This window comes from Scyliorhinus canicula, chromosome 12 (assembly GCF_902713615.1).
Source record: "Scyliorhinus canicula chromosome 12, sScyCan1.1, whole genome shotgun sequence".
NCBI lineage: Eukaryota > Metazoa > Chordata > Chondrichthyes > Carcharhiniformes > Scyliorhinidae > Scyliorhinus > Scyliorhinus canicula.
The window spans coordinates 132,101,126-132,117,816 of NC_052157.1; the positions used below are offsets into that span (position 1 = coordinate 132,101,126).

The 16,691-nt window shown below is 41.3% G+C and overlaps 1 protein-coding gene across 11 annotated transcripts in view; it reads right to left on the reverse strand.

Moving 5' to 3' along the window:
- tpst1 (tyrosylprotein sulfotransferase 1) overlaps nucleotides 1-16,691 on the reverse strand; it is an 82,767-nt gene that overhangs the window by 55,337 nt on the left and 10,739 nt on the right. For 10 of the 11 annotated variants that reach the window (XR_005462593.1, XR_005462594.1, XR_005462595.1 and 7 more), the window contains one exon: nucleotides 7,517-8,470. Coding sequence is in view for 8 of the 11 variants with exons in the window: in XM_038814170.1 (XP_038670098.1) it covers nucleotides 7,517-8,373 (857 nt within the window). In the remaining 3 variants the exon portion in view is untranslated. Of the gene's footprint in view, nucleotides 1-7,516; nucleotides 8,471-9,228; nucleotides 9,644-16,691 lie in introns of those variants that run through there. The other variant, XM_038814167.1, reaches the window with a different exon arrangement.

Genomic DNA, 16,691 nt, shown 5'->3' on the forward strand with positions numbered 1-16,691 from the left:
AGAGAGAGAAAGAGAGAAAGAGAGAAAGAGAGGAGAGAGAAAGAGAGAGAGAAAAAGGAGAGAGAGAAAAGGGAGAGAGAGAGAGAGAGAGAAAAAGAGAGAGAGAGAGAGAGAGAGAGAGAGAGAGAAAAATAGAGAGAGAGAGAGAGAGAGAGAGAAGAGAGCGAGAGAGAGAGAGAGAGAGAGAAAAGAGGAGAGAGAGAGAGAAGAGAGAAAGAAGAGGAGAGAGAGAGAGAAAAAGAGAGAGAGAGAGAGAAAAGAGAGAGAGAGAGAGAGAAAAAGAGAAAGAAAGAGAGGGGGGTGGATGAGATTTTGGACATAAATAGTGTGGTGAATATAATATGGTAAATTCACACCGTATATTTATATAGCAGCACTAGGGGGAGTAGCTCTGGGAATGCTCAGGAGCTTGTACAGGGGTTTACCCTTGGCTCCGCCCATGACTCCTCCCCCTAGTGCTGCTGTATAAATACCCTTGTCCAGAGTCAGCCTGCAGTTCACAGAGAGTTCATCAACAGGTAACAGGCTGGCTCTGAAGTAAGTTGATTAAAGCCTAGATTCATATCGGAAACACGTGTCTGGTGAATTGATGGTTCCATCAGATAGGAAGTATACGAACGACCCAACACCAGAGCTTTCAGCATGCAGGAAAAAACTGCAGTTGTAGTTTGACCTACTTTCCACAGGTTGGGTGGTCTGCCAACTGAGGTGCTTAAAGGAGACGGCATACAAGCATCAGCACCTGTTAGCTCATGAGTTAAGGTGACAGGTGGCTGCCAGAGAGATTGTGCAGGTACGGGAGCCAGGGGGTGGACTGGTGTCTGTCCCGGAAAAAGCCAATGAAATGTTTTGGTCCTTTGAGGAGGGGCTCTATAGGTCGGAGCTGCCAGAGGACAAACAGGGGATGCTGGAATTCTCGGTGGGATTGGAGTTTCCTCAGGTTGGGGAGGAGTTGCAGGAAGAATTGGAGGCGGCGATGGGGGTTGGAGGTGGTCTGCAAGACATTGGTAAATATGCAGACGGGGTAGGTGCCAAGACCAGGCGGGCTCCAGGTAGAATTCTACAAGACATCTGCAGATCAGCTGGCCCCGTTGGTGCTGGAGATGTTTAACAACTCATTGCCGCGGGGTGTCTCCCGGAGACACTGCGGCAGGCGTCCATCTCCCTCCTGCTGAAGAAGACAAGGACCCCATAAAGTGCAGGTCATACTGCCCAATTTCTTGTGGATGTGAAACTTTTGGCCACGGTCTTTTAAAATAAATTTGGAATACCAATTACTTTTTCCAATTAAGGGGCAATTTAGTGTGGCCAATCCACCTAATCCATGCAGACACGGTGAGAATGCGCAAACTCCACACAGATAGTGACACTGGGCTGGGATTGAACCCGGGTCCTCAGCGCCGTAGGCAGCAGTGCTAACCACTACCATGCCACCCTAGACTTGGCCAAGAGTTTGGCTTTGAAATTGGAATCTTGTCTCTTGGAGATAGTGGGGGAAGACTCAATGGGATTGGTGAAGTGTAGCAAGCTGATGGCTAATGTTGAGGCAGTTACTTAACGTGGTTCTCATACCGGCGTCAGGGCTGGACCCGGAAGTAATCGTGTCTTTGGACACAGAAAAGGTGTTCGGCATGGTTGAACGGTGCGACCTGTTTGCAGTGTTAGAGAAGTTTATGATCAGTCCAGTGTTTGTGTCATGGGTTAGGCTGCTATATGATGCACAGTCTACGAGTGTGCGAACAAGCAATTCGAGTTTGGGATCATTTAGGCTGTGCAGGGGGACGAGGCAGGGATGTTGTATGTCCCCTCTTCTGTTCATGCTGGCTACTGAACTGTTGGCAATCACTTTGAAGGTCTCTGATAAGTGGAGGGATTGTTGGGGGCGGAATGGGGGCATAGGGGGTCCCTGTATGCTGAAGATTTGCTGCTTTACGCGAGGAATCTCTGCCAGTTATGGGGATATACTAGGCATATTGACGAGCTCCTTTTCAGTGTACAAACTGAATGTTGGGAGCAGCGAGTATTTTGTGGTTAGCCCTTCAAGGGGCTGCCATTCCGTCTGGTGGGGACTAGTGTTCACTATTTGGGGGTCCAGCTGGCACAGGACTGAGCGCAACTTCGCAAGTTAAATTTTATGAGCATAGGAACTAGGAGAAGTAGGCAATTCAGCCCCTTGAGCCTGCTCTGCCAATCAGATCATGGCTGATCTCTTCCTGGTCTCAAATCCACCTCCCTCCCTGTCCCCCATACCCCTTTGACCCAATTTTAAAATCAGCAATATATCTTTGGCCTTCTTGAAACCATTTAATGACTCAAACTCTACCACATTCTGGGCAGCGTGTTCCACAAATTCCCCACCCTCTGCGAAATGTAGTTCCTCCTCATTTCAGTTCTAAATCTACCACCTCTCAACCTAGATCTGTGACCTCTCGTTCTAAATTGCTCCACAAGGGGGAACAGGGAACATTTGGTCCACATTTACTTTATCAATCCCTTTTAGTATTTTTTATACCTCGATCAGATGCTCTCTTATCCTTCTAAACTCCAGAGTACAAGTCCAAACTGTTTAATTTCTCCTTAAATTTGAACCCTTACATCCTTGGAATTAATCACGTGACTCTCTCTGAACACCCTCAATGCCAGATCCTTCCTCAAAAAAAGGAGACCAAAACTGGGCACAATACTCCAGATGTGTTCTCACTGACACACTATACAATTGCAACAACCTCTACTTTTATACTCTAGTCCTTTTGCAATAAACACTAACATTCCATTTGCCTTTGTAATTACATGCTGTAACTGCACACCGACTTTCTGCGATTCATGAATAAAGACACCTAGACACCCTCCACCTAGACACATTTTGTATCTGCTTTCCATTTAGTAAATAATTTGCCTTTCTATTTCTTCGGCCAAAATGGATAACCTCACACCTGTCCACGTTAAAGTCCATCTGCTAAATTTTGGCCCAATCGCCTCGCTAATCTATATCTTTCTGTAAAATCTGTATCTCCTCTTCACTGCCTGCTGCCCCGCCTATTTGTTTTTATAATCTTTGTCACAAGTAGGCTTACATTAATACTGCAATTAAATTACTGTGAAAAAGCCCCTAGTCACCACATTCCGGCACCTGTTTGGGTACACTGAGGGAGAATTCAGAATGTCCAAATTACCTAACAGCACGTCTTTCGGGACTTGTGGGAGGAAACCGGAGCTCCCGGGGGAAACCCACGCAGACATAGGGAGAACGTGCAGACTCCACGCAGGCAGTGACCCAAGCGGGAATCAAACCTGGGACCCTGGCGCTGTGAAGCAAGTGCTTACTGTGCCACTGTGTTTTAGTATCATCTACAAATTTTGCTGTTATTCGTTTGCATTTATATAGTTTGTAAACCGTTGAGGTCCGAGGAATGACCCCTGCAGAACCCCGCTAGTTACAGTTCACCAGCCAGTGAAGGACTCATTTATCCTGACTTTCTCCTTTGTCAGTCAGCCAATCCTCAATCCGATCTAGAATTTCATCCCCAATCCCCTGCGATCTCACCTTCTGGATCAGTCTTTTATGCAGCACCTTGACAGGCACCTTCTGGAAATCTGGTGAGCAGGATTACAGCAGATTTACAAGATTTACAAGGTGGGACAGCCTCCCATTGCTGTTTGCGGGCTGAGTTCAATCTATTACGACGAATATTGTGCCACGATTCGTGTTCCTGTCTCAATGCCTCCCAGTTTTTTTTTAGCCAAAGTCATTTTTCTGAGAAATGAAGCTAATGCGGAGGTGCTAGGGTGGTTTGGGAACCTGGAAGTTATTTGGGCGAGGATGAAGGCAAGGTGCTGTAAAGGGACGGAGTCGGAGGCCCTGGTGATACCATCTCATATTCTTTGAACTCAGTGGTGGTCTCCACATTAAAAATGGCGGCAACTCTCTCAGCATTTTAAGTTGAGGTCAGTGTAAACATGGGCCCCCCCGTACGTATGGGATATATAGGGACGATCGGTGGAAGAAAGGCTAGTGGCGTTTGGGGCACACCTCACTAGGGCCAGTATGAGTAGATTTTGTTGATGGACTGGACGTCCGTCCGTCCGTCCCTCCCTCCCACCCACCCACCCACAGCATGGTTGGATGATTTGATGGAGTTCTTGTACTTGAGAAGGTCATGTTCATGGTGAAGGGTTCAACTGGTGGGTTCTATCATAGATGGTGGCCGTTTATAAGAACATAAGAACTAGGAGCAGGAGTAGGCCATCTGGCCCCTCGAGCCTACTCCGCCATTCAATAGATCATGGCTGATCTTTTGTGGACTCAGCTCCACTTCACCTCACTTTAAAGGAGCTGGTCACTGTTAACTCAGGAGAAGGGGATGGGTTGTTGTTGTTTTTGCTTTCTTTTTTGTTTTTACATTGTTATTAAACGTTTGTGTGTTATTGGGGGTTGTGATGTGTGTAAAATGGTAAAAGTTCAATAAAAATATTTTTAAAAAAGCTCACTTACAGATCGGGACACCTGGGGCGGCAAGGTGGCACAGTGGTTAGCGCTACTGCCTACGGTCCTGAGGATCCAGGTTCAATCCCACCCCAGGTCACTGTCCGTGTAGAGTTTGCACATTGCACAGTCTCCCCATGCCTGCGTGGGTTTCACCCTCACAACCCAAAGATGTGCAGGTTAGCTGGATTGGCCACACTAAATAGCCCTTAATTGGAAAAAAATATTGAGTACTCTAAAAGAGATCGGGAGACCCTTTCAAAATGGTGTCGTGGTCTTGGAGGAGCCGAACTCCCCAGTGCTGTAAAAATGTTCAAGTATGCGCTTGGCCGGTGGGAAAGTCCCCAAGGCCCAAAAAAATGACTAAGTTGGATCTCACCCAAAAAGCCGGCGAGAAACACCACTGCAAATGCGACCAAAACGACACTTGGAAATGTGTTGGTTGAATCACGCCACTATCTCTACTTGTTCAGTGAATATTAGAAATATTGTGGCATCAAGAACGGGATGAGATCCTCCAGCATCTTTACCAACATTTTTCCCTCCTTCAATACCACCAAAATCAGATTAGTTGCTATCATTCTGTTTGAAGACGTCGCTGTGTGAATTAGTTTCTGCATTGTAGGACCTCCTGGCATGTCCTTGATTAGATGGATTGCAAATGAGCACCAGCATTAATTTCAGAGTTAAAAAATACACAAGGTGCTGAGCTACTTTGGTGCTTCTCTTGGTTTTCTGAAGCATACCAAACTAGACTCGATGTTGCCAATACTATGAGAATTGTGACTGAGCGTAAATATTTTAAGAAGAGTTTGTCTAATTGACAGTGATCTTAGACCTAATTTTGTCATCAACTGTCTGAAGTAATGGAACTCAATGACTAATGAGTGAGTTTATTAAAATAAGAAATGTTGCAAAAATAAGAGACTGGATTATCAAAGTTTTCCCCACATATTGCTCAGGGGAAAGACTTTTCACCCAGAGGGTGGTGAGAATCTGAACTCTGCCTGGAAGGGTGGTAGATGCAGGAACCTTCAAGATTTTAAGAAAAATTTAGATGAGCACTTGAAACGCCATAACATACAAGGTTATGGAACAAGTTCTGGAAAACTGGATTAGAATAGATAAGGTTTGATGGCTGGCACAGACACAATAGGCCGCCTTAAAACTCTTCTGAATGAGGATTTTCTTCAATGTATGCATCAGCACAAGTTTCTCCTCACCCCTCTCACCCCAGCTGTTAACAATTGCTCGTGACATTTTCTTTACTGATTTAGTTTAAATGGCAAGCTGTTTTCTTAGCTTTGCTCAGTACTGCCAGCACATCTATTCAACAATTTGGATGTTTATGATGAAGAGTGCAATGCCATTTCCAAATCAATTTGAAAGGAGCTCATTAGAAACTGGATGTGGAAGGGACATCTGAAGATTTTCAAGACAAATATGCCAGCTCAATCAGATGTATCCCAAGATAATACAACAGATGCTGATCAGGATGTAACAAGGCTGACACCCTCTCATATTTTGGTCACATTCCTTGATTGAGGAAAAAGGGTTGGATCAGGGCAATTCATTGCAATATATTCTGATCCATCTGTGGCACACCTTATGGATTTTATTAACTTTAATGCTACTTTCCAATTTTGTCACCAGGGTAGTTGGCTGTGAAGTGTAGCTCTATCCGCTATTAAAATTGCATATAATCTATAGTTCTATATGGCCTTTTATAACATCAAAACATTCCAAACAGTTTGCAGTCAATGTAGTATTTTGGAGTGTAGTCTCTGAAATACTGCAAGTAATATAGTGGTGTTCGTGCTGGTATGGTGTTCAAATCAATTTTAAAAATGCAACTCAAGACTGGTATTATAATTTTAGGGCTCTTCACAATTTGTGCTCAAATTTCTGGAAAAAATTCACAGGTCTTATTAATTTCATTAATTGACCTGTCACTACCCACAGTAGGACTATAAAATGACTTTCGCTGTCGGTCATAATTCAGCTGTCAAACTCAAAGAGGGAAAAATAAATGCCCTGAATATGATACTGATGTGTCCCCATAAAAATTGTCTACTGTTCTTTAAATCTCTTCCTCCAGTTAACCATTCCTTGAAAAAAATGCATTTAAATAGCACCAACGACATGCCAGATGACCCAAACTGCTTCACATAAATTAGTTCATAACACACCAAATGTGGCAGTAATTGTGTGCACAATATCCTGCAAACAGCAACCAGCACAAAGCAACTTTAGCCCAGTAAAAGTAATATACAGAATTCTGTGCTGTACCTCTGGACATTTAATTTAGTTCTCAAACAGATTACTAAATGCAGAATTCAGACAGGTAAAAAAATGAGAATGGCTAGCATGGGCCTCTAACTGAAGTGGCACCAAGGTAAAGTAGCATAAAGTCATGGTCACGCAATGTGGACAAACAAGTGCTTTCTTGATAACTGCATACTGGTTTCACTCAATACCCCTGAAACAGTGTAACACAACTACACTCCTGAAAAAGGTTAACAGGCTTTTAAATTGTATAAACAGATCAGAGTGTTGAAGTATTATATGCCTTACTCAAACATTACACAGAAATGGAAGGGAGTGCTCAGCGTGGAGTATTCTAACTGAGCACTAACATGTTAGATCAGATGGTCCTGCTACACTTTACATTTAATATCAACTCCAGTAAAGATCAAGTACAAAAAGAGCTTCACATCCAAAACTATCTAATCAGAGTCAGACCCAGCCACAAGTTCTGGAAAAGTATCAGAAGCAACATGTGGAACAGTGTCCTGTGCCTTAAAATCAAACACGTTCAGATGTATCAGAAAATGTAAATAATAGGGCTCACTTACATTAACATTTTTGAATCTTAATAGTACCATAGCAACCCACAAAGAACCATAGGCTGGGGATCTATCAAGTGTCTTGGACAAGACAGTGATACGTTTTGGTTTGTATTTCACGGTTATATAATGAAAATACAGTTGCTTTTTACACAACAGAATAAAGAAAATGTAAATTTATACTCACTTGGAAAGAGAAACACCCCCTGCTTTCCCGATCATTTCTTCATGATGCAATACTGCTGTATTCCAAGGAACACCGAGGAACTTCAGAACATTCTTCATCCAAGTTTCAGGATGCAAAACAAGTTGTTCATAATGTACTGGTAAACACTTATTAAATCCAGTTTCCAAACATTGGTTATACATAGTCTCAATGGCACGGTTCCATTTGGTTAGGCAGTCTCTATAACTACTGAGGTCAAATCCTGCTATGGTAACCTTCCGAGTAATCATGGAATGTACTGAAGCACGCCCATCCCGAATCATTAGAATAAACTTGGCATTGGGAAAAATTTTACTCAAGTAAGTCAATGATTTGAGAGCAAATGGATCTTTATTGCATAAGTATGTGGCAGGTTCTCCATGTTTAACAATAATTTCTAATAAAAAGGCTTGCATGGCTGAGTCCAGCACTTCATCTGTAACACCAGCTTCATCCAATCGTTGTTTTTCTCTGCCTGATCGGCTCCACATTTGCTTCATTGCAAGGATCCTAGGAATAACCCGGGTTTCTTCCCCACAGCGAACATCAGGATGGGCATCGAGCATGGCTCTCATGAGGGTGGTGCCACTTCTTGGTACTCCTCCAATAAATATTAATGGCATGTCTTTGTTGTAAACAAGTTTATTTGAACTGCTGTTCAATCCAGGTTTTGAAATCTGACTTAATGACCTGCCACTATCTAGAACATTTGGATGCTGCTGGGTGTGCTCTTCTACTCTATGGTGGCATTCTATTGCATAACGGCCAAGATAAAACACAGTTAGTGAGCTGATCACTAAACATGCTAATAATAAGTTCTGTTTTAATTTGCCTATCATTTTGAATTATCACTATGATAGTTATTGATCCAGATTTTCAAAATAGTCCCTTTTAATTATTCTTTTTCAATTCCAAGGCATCAAAACAGGAAAACATCTGTAAAGAAAACAAAAAGTCAAGGTAAACTTTGCATGGTTTTACACCTCAACAGACAAGACTACAAAAGTAATTCAGAAATAAAAACATGATACTTTCATTCTAACATCAAGGAACGGAAAACCTACCTTAAGTAGACAAACAAGCAATGCGTGTTCATTGCGAATCATAAAGTATTTTCCAAGAATGAAGCTGAATTTAAAACCACTTAAAAACTGCATTTAAAGGGACGGGCAGATGTTTTGGGGAATGATGGGTGTTAGTTTATCTCTTCCGCTGTGTATGCGCGGGGGTGAGGGGGGGGGGGGGGGGGGGGGGGCTGTTCTTTGTAAAAAAAAAAATTCTGTCTTTTTGTTGTTGATATTATGCAAATATTATGCAAAAAAACTGTATTTAAGCACACTGCTAAACAAACATAACTCAAAGATAAACTCGCCAAGATCAAAAGTATATTACAAAATATCTGCAAAGAAAATATTTGCTCATAATTCTCATCAACCTGTCTCTTTTGTTTTGTAAAAGCAGAACAGCTGGGTGTTACTATTTTGTTGAGGGGTAATGCCAAGGTCATGTTTTGTTCTTAAGAGTTTAGGTCACCATCCAAGGGTTAACCACATCTTTAGAAGAACAAAATCATATTTTCTCTAGATATATGACAAGAAATACTGCTCTGAAGTTCCAAACAACACTAATTAAATATTCTGGGAAAAGCTGCATTTGTTTTAAACTTAAAATAATATTTAGAGTATTTGCTTTACCTTTCTCCCAAAATATAGTATGGTGATTTGGTTCCATGAGATCCTCAAGCTGTTCACAAACTAATCCCCTGTGAAGTACATAATTCATTCATCGCTAATAAAATTAGCTGTTAGAAATACCCTCTGGTTTTATAACTAATGCTAACTTCATCTTCTTTCAAATGGTAATTACCCAGAGCATTTTCAACGTTCATCATAAAAGCTGTTGTTATTTTAGGATTTAAATAGCTCAGGTTATATGGTAGCAGTGACTGTGAAACTCTCCAATTATGCAATAAATGTTAACTTCACTCTCTTAGACAATGATTAATCTTTAGAAAATTTTCAGCATTCATAATAAAAGCTGTTATTTTCGGATTTCAATGGCCTGGAATTTGGGGAACAATTTTGCCATCATTACTCCCCTGAAACTGACAGCAACATCTGGAGTGCACACAGGTGGAGCTTAAACATGGAAATCCAGAGATTGCAACCAGTGTGCTGTTAAAGTAATCACAGATTGTAATCACCTGCAAAAATCACTGAATAGACCCGAAGTTCCACTTCTGCACTGTTAATCTCACTGTGAAAATCATTGGTGAAATTAAACCTTATTGAAATGAGGGGATTTTCTTTTAAAATGGCAAACAAAGTTGATAATTAGTGCTCAACAATTCCACTGGTCCCAACACAAGCCACCGCCTCAGTTGAACCTCAAGTTAGTCAGCACAGAAGAGTGTTTCAATGTACAATTAGCCATCAGTTAATTTGTAGAAAACTGTATTTTCAAATTCAGACAAGAAATCAATCTCATCATATTTAACAAAAGTTTGTTCAGTATCTTTGATTAAATATGTCATTATAGGAACCCACAAGTCTAGCTTTGCCTTTTCTTTAGAATGACATGATGAACACTCTGCAAACTACACCCAGTATCCTTCGCTGGCCATCTCTTTCTATCATAGGAGGACAGTTTTGGTACCCTGATTGAGAATTTTATCCACGTCCTTCTAACTTCCACTTATCAAGCTCTATCCAAATATTCTTCACTGGACTTCATATTTGATGATGGGCTGATCACAGACTTCGATTATAGCCAGTTAACTTCCCCAACTACCCAGAAAGTGCTTCTTGGTAGGTGTTAGCAATTGAACAATCATCACAATGGTATTCAGCAGTGAACATCATCTACAATTACATCATTGCTACTTGAGTTTGTGCCATCACAACCACAAAGCACACTCATGCTGCATAACGGGGAATGTAACAATCAAGTATCCTTATGTTAGCTATTCACATCTGAACAGCCTACTCATCACCATGGCAACTTGGGACTACCTCATAGCAATGCGAATGGGGGGAAATCCATGTAAAAATATCCCTTTCACTACTTTTTCTCAGGTTAGGAAAGGACAACATGACCAGGTTATTCGTATTACATGTACAAACTTATGCTGCAAATTGCTGAAATTCATAAAGTAAGATACAAAAGAGACCAGAGGGGAAATTTCTTCACACAGAAGGAAATTTCTTCTCAAACAAGGAGACCAAAACTGTACACAATTCTCTAAATGTGGTCTCACCAAGGCCTTACAGCTGCAGTAAAACCTCGCTTATATTCCACTCCCCTTGCAATAAATGCCAACATTCCATTTGCCTTCCTAATCACTTGTATCTGCATACTAACATTGTGACTCACGTACCTAGGAGACCCAGAGCACTCCGTAGCATAGAGTTCTGCAAACTCGCTCCATTCAATTAGCACATTGTTTCACTAATCTTTCTGCCAAAGTGGACAAGTTCACATTTTTCCACATTATATTCCATTTGCCAAACTTTTGCCCACTCACTTAACCTTGCCTACATTCCTTTGCAGACACTTGACAATTTACTTTCCTACTTAACTTGGTATTATCAGCAAATTTAGCTACCATACATTAGGTCCCTTAATCAAAGTCATTGGTATAGATTGTAAATAGTGGAGGCTCAGCACTGATCCCTTGGCACTCCACTAGTTACCATTTACCAACCTGAAAAATGCCCATTTATCTCTAGTCTCTTAGCTATGAGCATGTTTCAATGTTTACCTTAAACCTGCAACAAAACACTATCTAAAAAACAATGTACAGATGTAATATATTCAGTAATATCTGGTAATATCAACAATACTTCATTATACTTAGTCAATTTAAGTTTGTGCCAAGTTGCCAAGTCAAATGAACTCCAAACTGATTATGAACTATAAGCTATAAATAGCGAACCAATTAAAAAAAAATATGTGCCAATTATATTTTGAATTCTTGTGGAAACTTCTCCCATTATTAAGCATGTACATTTTCAGCTTGAAATATACCATAACACTACGAAGGTTTAAAAGGTTGCATCTAAATGTAAAAAAAGTGTTAATAAGGTTAAGATTACACTGTCCCCGATCAAAGTCACCACAACAGCATAGCTCCCACTGGCAATACAAAATTTAAATTCTGAATTTGATTTGGCTTTGATCTTCATCAGCAGCTGTTGCAATGTGAATCCAGCCCACAATGGGCGGAATCACTTCTTAGCAAACCTGCATATTAGAGCGAGGCAGTAAGACTTACTCTAATGCAAATTCCCGAGGTACCTGAAGCTTTGTTTGGGATTCAACCCCTTTGCCCCAGAGACCACAGGCGAATGCCGTTTGAGACTGATCACCACAAACGGGGACCAGATGGAATTTGTGGGAGTCTCCAAGGGGATTGGAGGTCCCCAGCAGCATGCCTTATGGGCAGGATGATGCCCTGGTACTCTGGCAGTGCCACCTACACCAAGTTGCCCAGATGGCACTGCCAGCTGGCATGTGGACTGCCAGAGTGCCAGGTTGCCACTGCCAAGCTAGTATTATTTGCATGCGCCCCATCTGGCCAAAAGACTGCGTTGGGGGGAAACCTTCCCATATTACATTCGGGTGGGGTGGGGGGGGGGGGGGGGGATTCTTTCAGGAGCCAGAGATAGGGACGAATCTCTTGCTATAATGGGGAGTTCCAGCGAGCAGAGCGCCCCACTGTAAAAAACAGCAGTGTGCAGCCTCGGCCGCACGTTCCCCGTTCAGGCCCATATTCAACACGAGTCGTGTTGAATAGCCATGCGTTTATCAGCACCAAGTATTGGGAAACACGTGTCTAATAATAAAAATGCACTTGCTAGGGGACTTTGTTCCCTTTTCAGAGAATTGGGGCCAATAATTAAAGATAGGGTGACTGAACATGTTGAAAATTTTCAGCTGATCAAAGAAAGCCAGCTTGAATTTTAATGGGTAGGTCATGCCTAGTAAACCTGACTGACATTTTTTTTGAAGAGTAGACAATGTAAAGTTGAAGTTCATGAAATTATAAATTATAGACCTGGTTAGGAAATTAGCCGAGTGGAAGAAGAGTGATGGGATAATGGGCAAGTACTCTAAATGGCAGAGTGTGACTAATGGTTGCTCACAAGGATCTCTGTTGGGACCAGAATTATTTTCTGTATTCATTAATAGCTTAGATGAGGGGAAGAAAGCCACATATTCAAATCTGTCAATGATACAAAGATAGGTGGTCCTGTAAGCAGTTTAGATGGAAATAAAAATAAATACAATGGGCAAAACTATAACAAATGAATTACAAAGCAAACAACTGAGAGGTCTACTTTGGATCCAAAAATTACAATACATTATTTTCTAAATGGTGAAAAAAGTTAGAAACAATGGAGGTCCAAAGAGACTTGGGGCTCAGGTGCACAGATCATTAAAACCTCATGAACAGGTCCAAAAAATAATTTAAGAGACTAATGGGTGACGAGCCTTTATATCTAGAGTACAAAATCATGCTTCAGTTGTACAAAACACTGTTCAGATCACAACTCGAGCAGTGAGCAATTCCAGGCACCACACCTTAGGAAAGATATACTGGCCTCTGAGAGAGTGTAATCTAGATTTGCCAGAATTCAAGGGTTAGGTTACCAGGAGGGATTACACATATGGGCAGCACAGTGGTTAGCACAGTTGATTCATAGCTCCAGGGTCCCAGGTTTGATTCCCAGCTTGGGTCACTGTCTGTGCAAAGTCTGCACATTCTCCTCGTGTCTGGGCGAGTTTCCTCCCGGTGCTCCGGTTTCCTCCCACAGTCCAAAGATGTGACGGTTGGGTGGATTGGCCATGCTAAATTGCCCTTAGTGTCCAAAAAAAGTTAGGTGGTGTTGCTGGGATAGGGTGGAGGTGGGCTTGGGTGGGGTGCTCATTCCAAGGGCCGATGCAGACTCGTTGGGCCAAATGGCTTCCTTCTGCACTGTAAATTCTAGAATCCATAATTCTATGAAACCAGGGCTGCATTCCCTGCATTTTAGGTAGTCAAGGAGTGATTTGATCCAACTTTAATGTGCTGTGGGGAAAACAGAGGTGGCAAAACAATTTCTACCAATTGTGAGTAGATAATGTATGTTGGAAGTTTAAGTAATGTTTCAAAAAAGGATCTGTGATATCAAGGTAAAGGTAATACTGTAGGAGACTTGCTCATGTACGATTGGCCCATAGCATCACAGTTACCATGGAGTAAAGAGATTTCTAAATGTATGGCATTATTCGAGGAGGAAGCTCAAATGCATATGGAGAAAAGGGAGCAGATCATACAGCCACTCAACTCAAGCCTGTTTAGTCATTTAACAAAATCATGGCTCATTTTTTTAAACCTCAAGTCCATCTTCCTGCCCAATTTCTGTATCCCTTGATTTCCCTGGTGTCAAAAAATCTCAGCCTTCAACATTCTGAATGATTGAACATCTAGAGTGCTCTATTATAGAAAACTCCAAAGATTCACAACCCTCTAAGGGAAGAAATTCTTCCTCATCTGAGTTTGAATTGATCAATGCCTAACCTTGACTCTGTGCCCCTAATTCTAGACTCTCCATCACGGGATCAACCTCTCGGAATTTACAAATAAGCCCACTGAGAATTTTATGTGAGGGCAGCACGGTAGAATTGTCGATAGCACAATCGCTTCACAGCTCCAGGGTCCCAGGTTCGATTCCGGCTTGGGTCACTGTCTGTGCGGAGTCTGCACATCCTCCCCGTATGTGCGTGGGTTTCCTCCGGGTGCTCCGGTTTCCACCCACAGTCCAAAGATGTGCGGGTTAGGTGGATTGGCCATGATAAATTGTCCTTAGTGTCCAAAATTGCCCTTAGTGTTGGGTGGGGTTACTGAGTTATGGGGATAGGGTGGAGGTGTTGACCTTGGGTAGGGTGCTCTTTCCAAGAGCCGGTGCAGACTCGATGGGCCGAATGGCCTCCTTCTGCACTGTAAATTCTATCTATGTAAAAAATTAGACCAGCATTCATTTCTTAAATTCCAGAGTATATAGGTCCATTTTACTCAGCCTCTCATTATAGGGCAACCAACCTTCATCCCATGAGTCAGTCCAGTGGACTTTCACCACACTCCCTCCAAGACATGTGTATATTTCTTTAGCAAGGAGAACAAAACTGTGCACAGTATTTCAACCAACTTCCAAGAAAGAAACACGCTATTTTCTTTCTAACTATTGCAGTGTTGATCCATTTGATAATTCAATAACTTTTCAAAGCACTAAGTGGTTACAGTAATGGTCGACATGAGAATGAGCACATTTCTCAAGTAATTAATTTGTTGTGAAATGCTTAATTAGTAGTAGTGCAAATCCAAATTTTCTCACTCCTGAGCCAATTACACAATACTGAAACAAAATCAAATTCTGACAAGAATGCATAAAGTAGCATTTTCTTCAGCCACCCCAAACTTCCTTCAACCACATAACCAGTTGCTTAGTTTTTCTACTTTGGTCAACTTAAATCTCCAAGCTTTTGAATATGGGCACACAAAGCTCCAGCCCACTCAACCTGTCCATTGTGACACTTTCCGTCTTGCTCTGCCTCATTGTCCAATTTAATAAGTAGTTCCTAATCCACAATGGCGTGCATTAAAATGGATACTTAAGCCACCCAAGATAAAAATGTCAGTTTTCAAATTCTAGAAGAATATGCAATCACATAGGTGATATTTAATTACATAAAAATTAAATGATTTGAAATGAAAGCTAATTATTGCTCAGAATTTCTCATACATCTCTCTAGAATTAGGATACAAATCATGTGTTCATGTATACAAATGTCTCATTTAGAAAATAACTTCACTTCAACCCTTTTTTGTCTCTATTCAATTTTCTCATTTAAAAAATGTTCAGGCTGAAATTATTTCCACATAATGTTGAGCAGTATCTGTGGAGAAAGAAAGAGTAACCTTTCAAATTTGTATGAAGACTCGAAACTTCTGCCCTCTCTTACAGATGCCTTTTTACAGCATTTTCTGCTTCTGGTTAAGATTTTCAGCAGTATTTTGTTTTTATATTATCTCCACAAATCAGAATAAAGCATATAGAAGTCACAATTTTAATATCTGCGTCAGATTAGTAAATGAGATGTCTATAACATTTTCATTAGAAATTAACTTTAAAACCATTATTTAAAATTACACATCAAATGCTATAGTTTTCAGAGATTATTCTTTAGTATAGTTTGTTCCAGTCACATCTGATTAGGAGTCAACATTTAATTTGGTTTAACAGAAACTTTGTATAGAATGCCTTTGAAGGTACAGACATATGTTTTAAGCTCTTGGCTACCCGAGTACTTATCTTGGAGCATCATGTGTCATGTATAGAATTTAAATCAATATTCACAGCAACTTCTATACATAATCTTTATCAGTATCACAAGTAGGCAATGAAGTTAATGGAAATCCCCTAGTCGCCACACTCCAGCACCTGTTCAGGTACACGGAGGGAGAATTCTGAATGTCCAATTCACCTAACAAACACAACTTCTGGTATTTGTGGGAGGAAACCAGAGCACGCGGAGAAACCCACGCAAAGAGAACAGACACTGACCCAAGCCGGGAATCGAACCCGGGTCTCTGGTGCTACCGTGCGGTAGCTATGAATGTTAACAGATCTGATATTTGCATCAGTTCAAGAATAAACTTTTTCCAAAACTACCAGGCCCTAGAAATTCAACAGTACAAGTAAAAAAAATCAAAATAGAATAGAGCTGTCAGAGCTACATGGGTCATGTTGTCATGGTTTAAAGTTAAATATGATCCATGGGTATAGTTTGTACACCCCAGATATAAAATGCAACAATGGAATTTGGAGATCAAAGAATTGTTAGGAGATGCATAAAAAGCAAAAACACATTACAAATGCAGTTTACATCAAATAACAGTGCTCATGAAGCTGTTGGGTGGGGATCAGACTAGTGATTTTGGTGTATGACTGCAGCCACTTTGCTGTTCCAACATGCCGATGATGGAAGGCTAATTTAAGCTCAGGAGCAAAGTTCCAATCAGGCAGGCTGGCTTCTCCTGGATGGTGTAAAGCATCTTCAAGTGTTGGAGCTGCACCCATCCAAGCAGAAGGAGAATATTCTGTCACACTCCTGA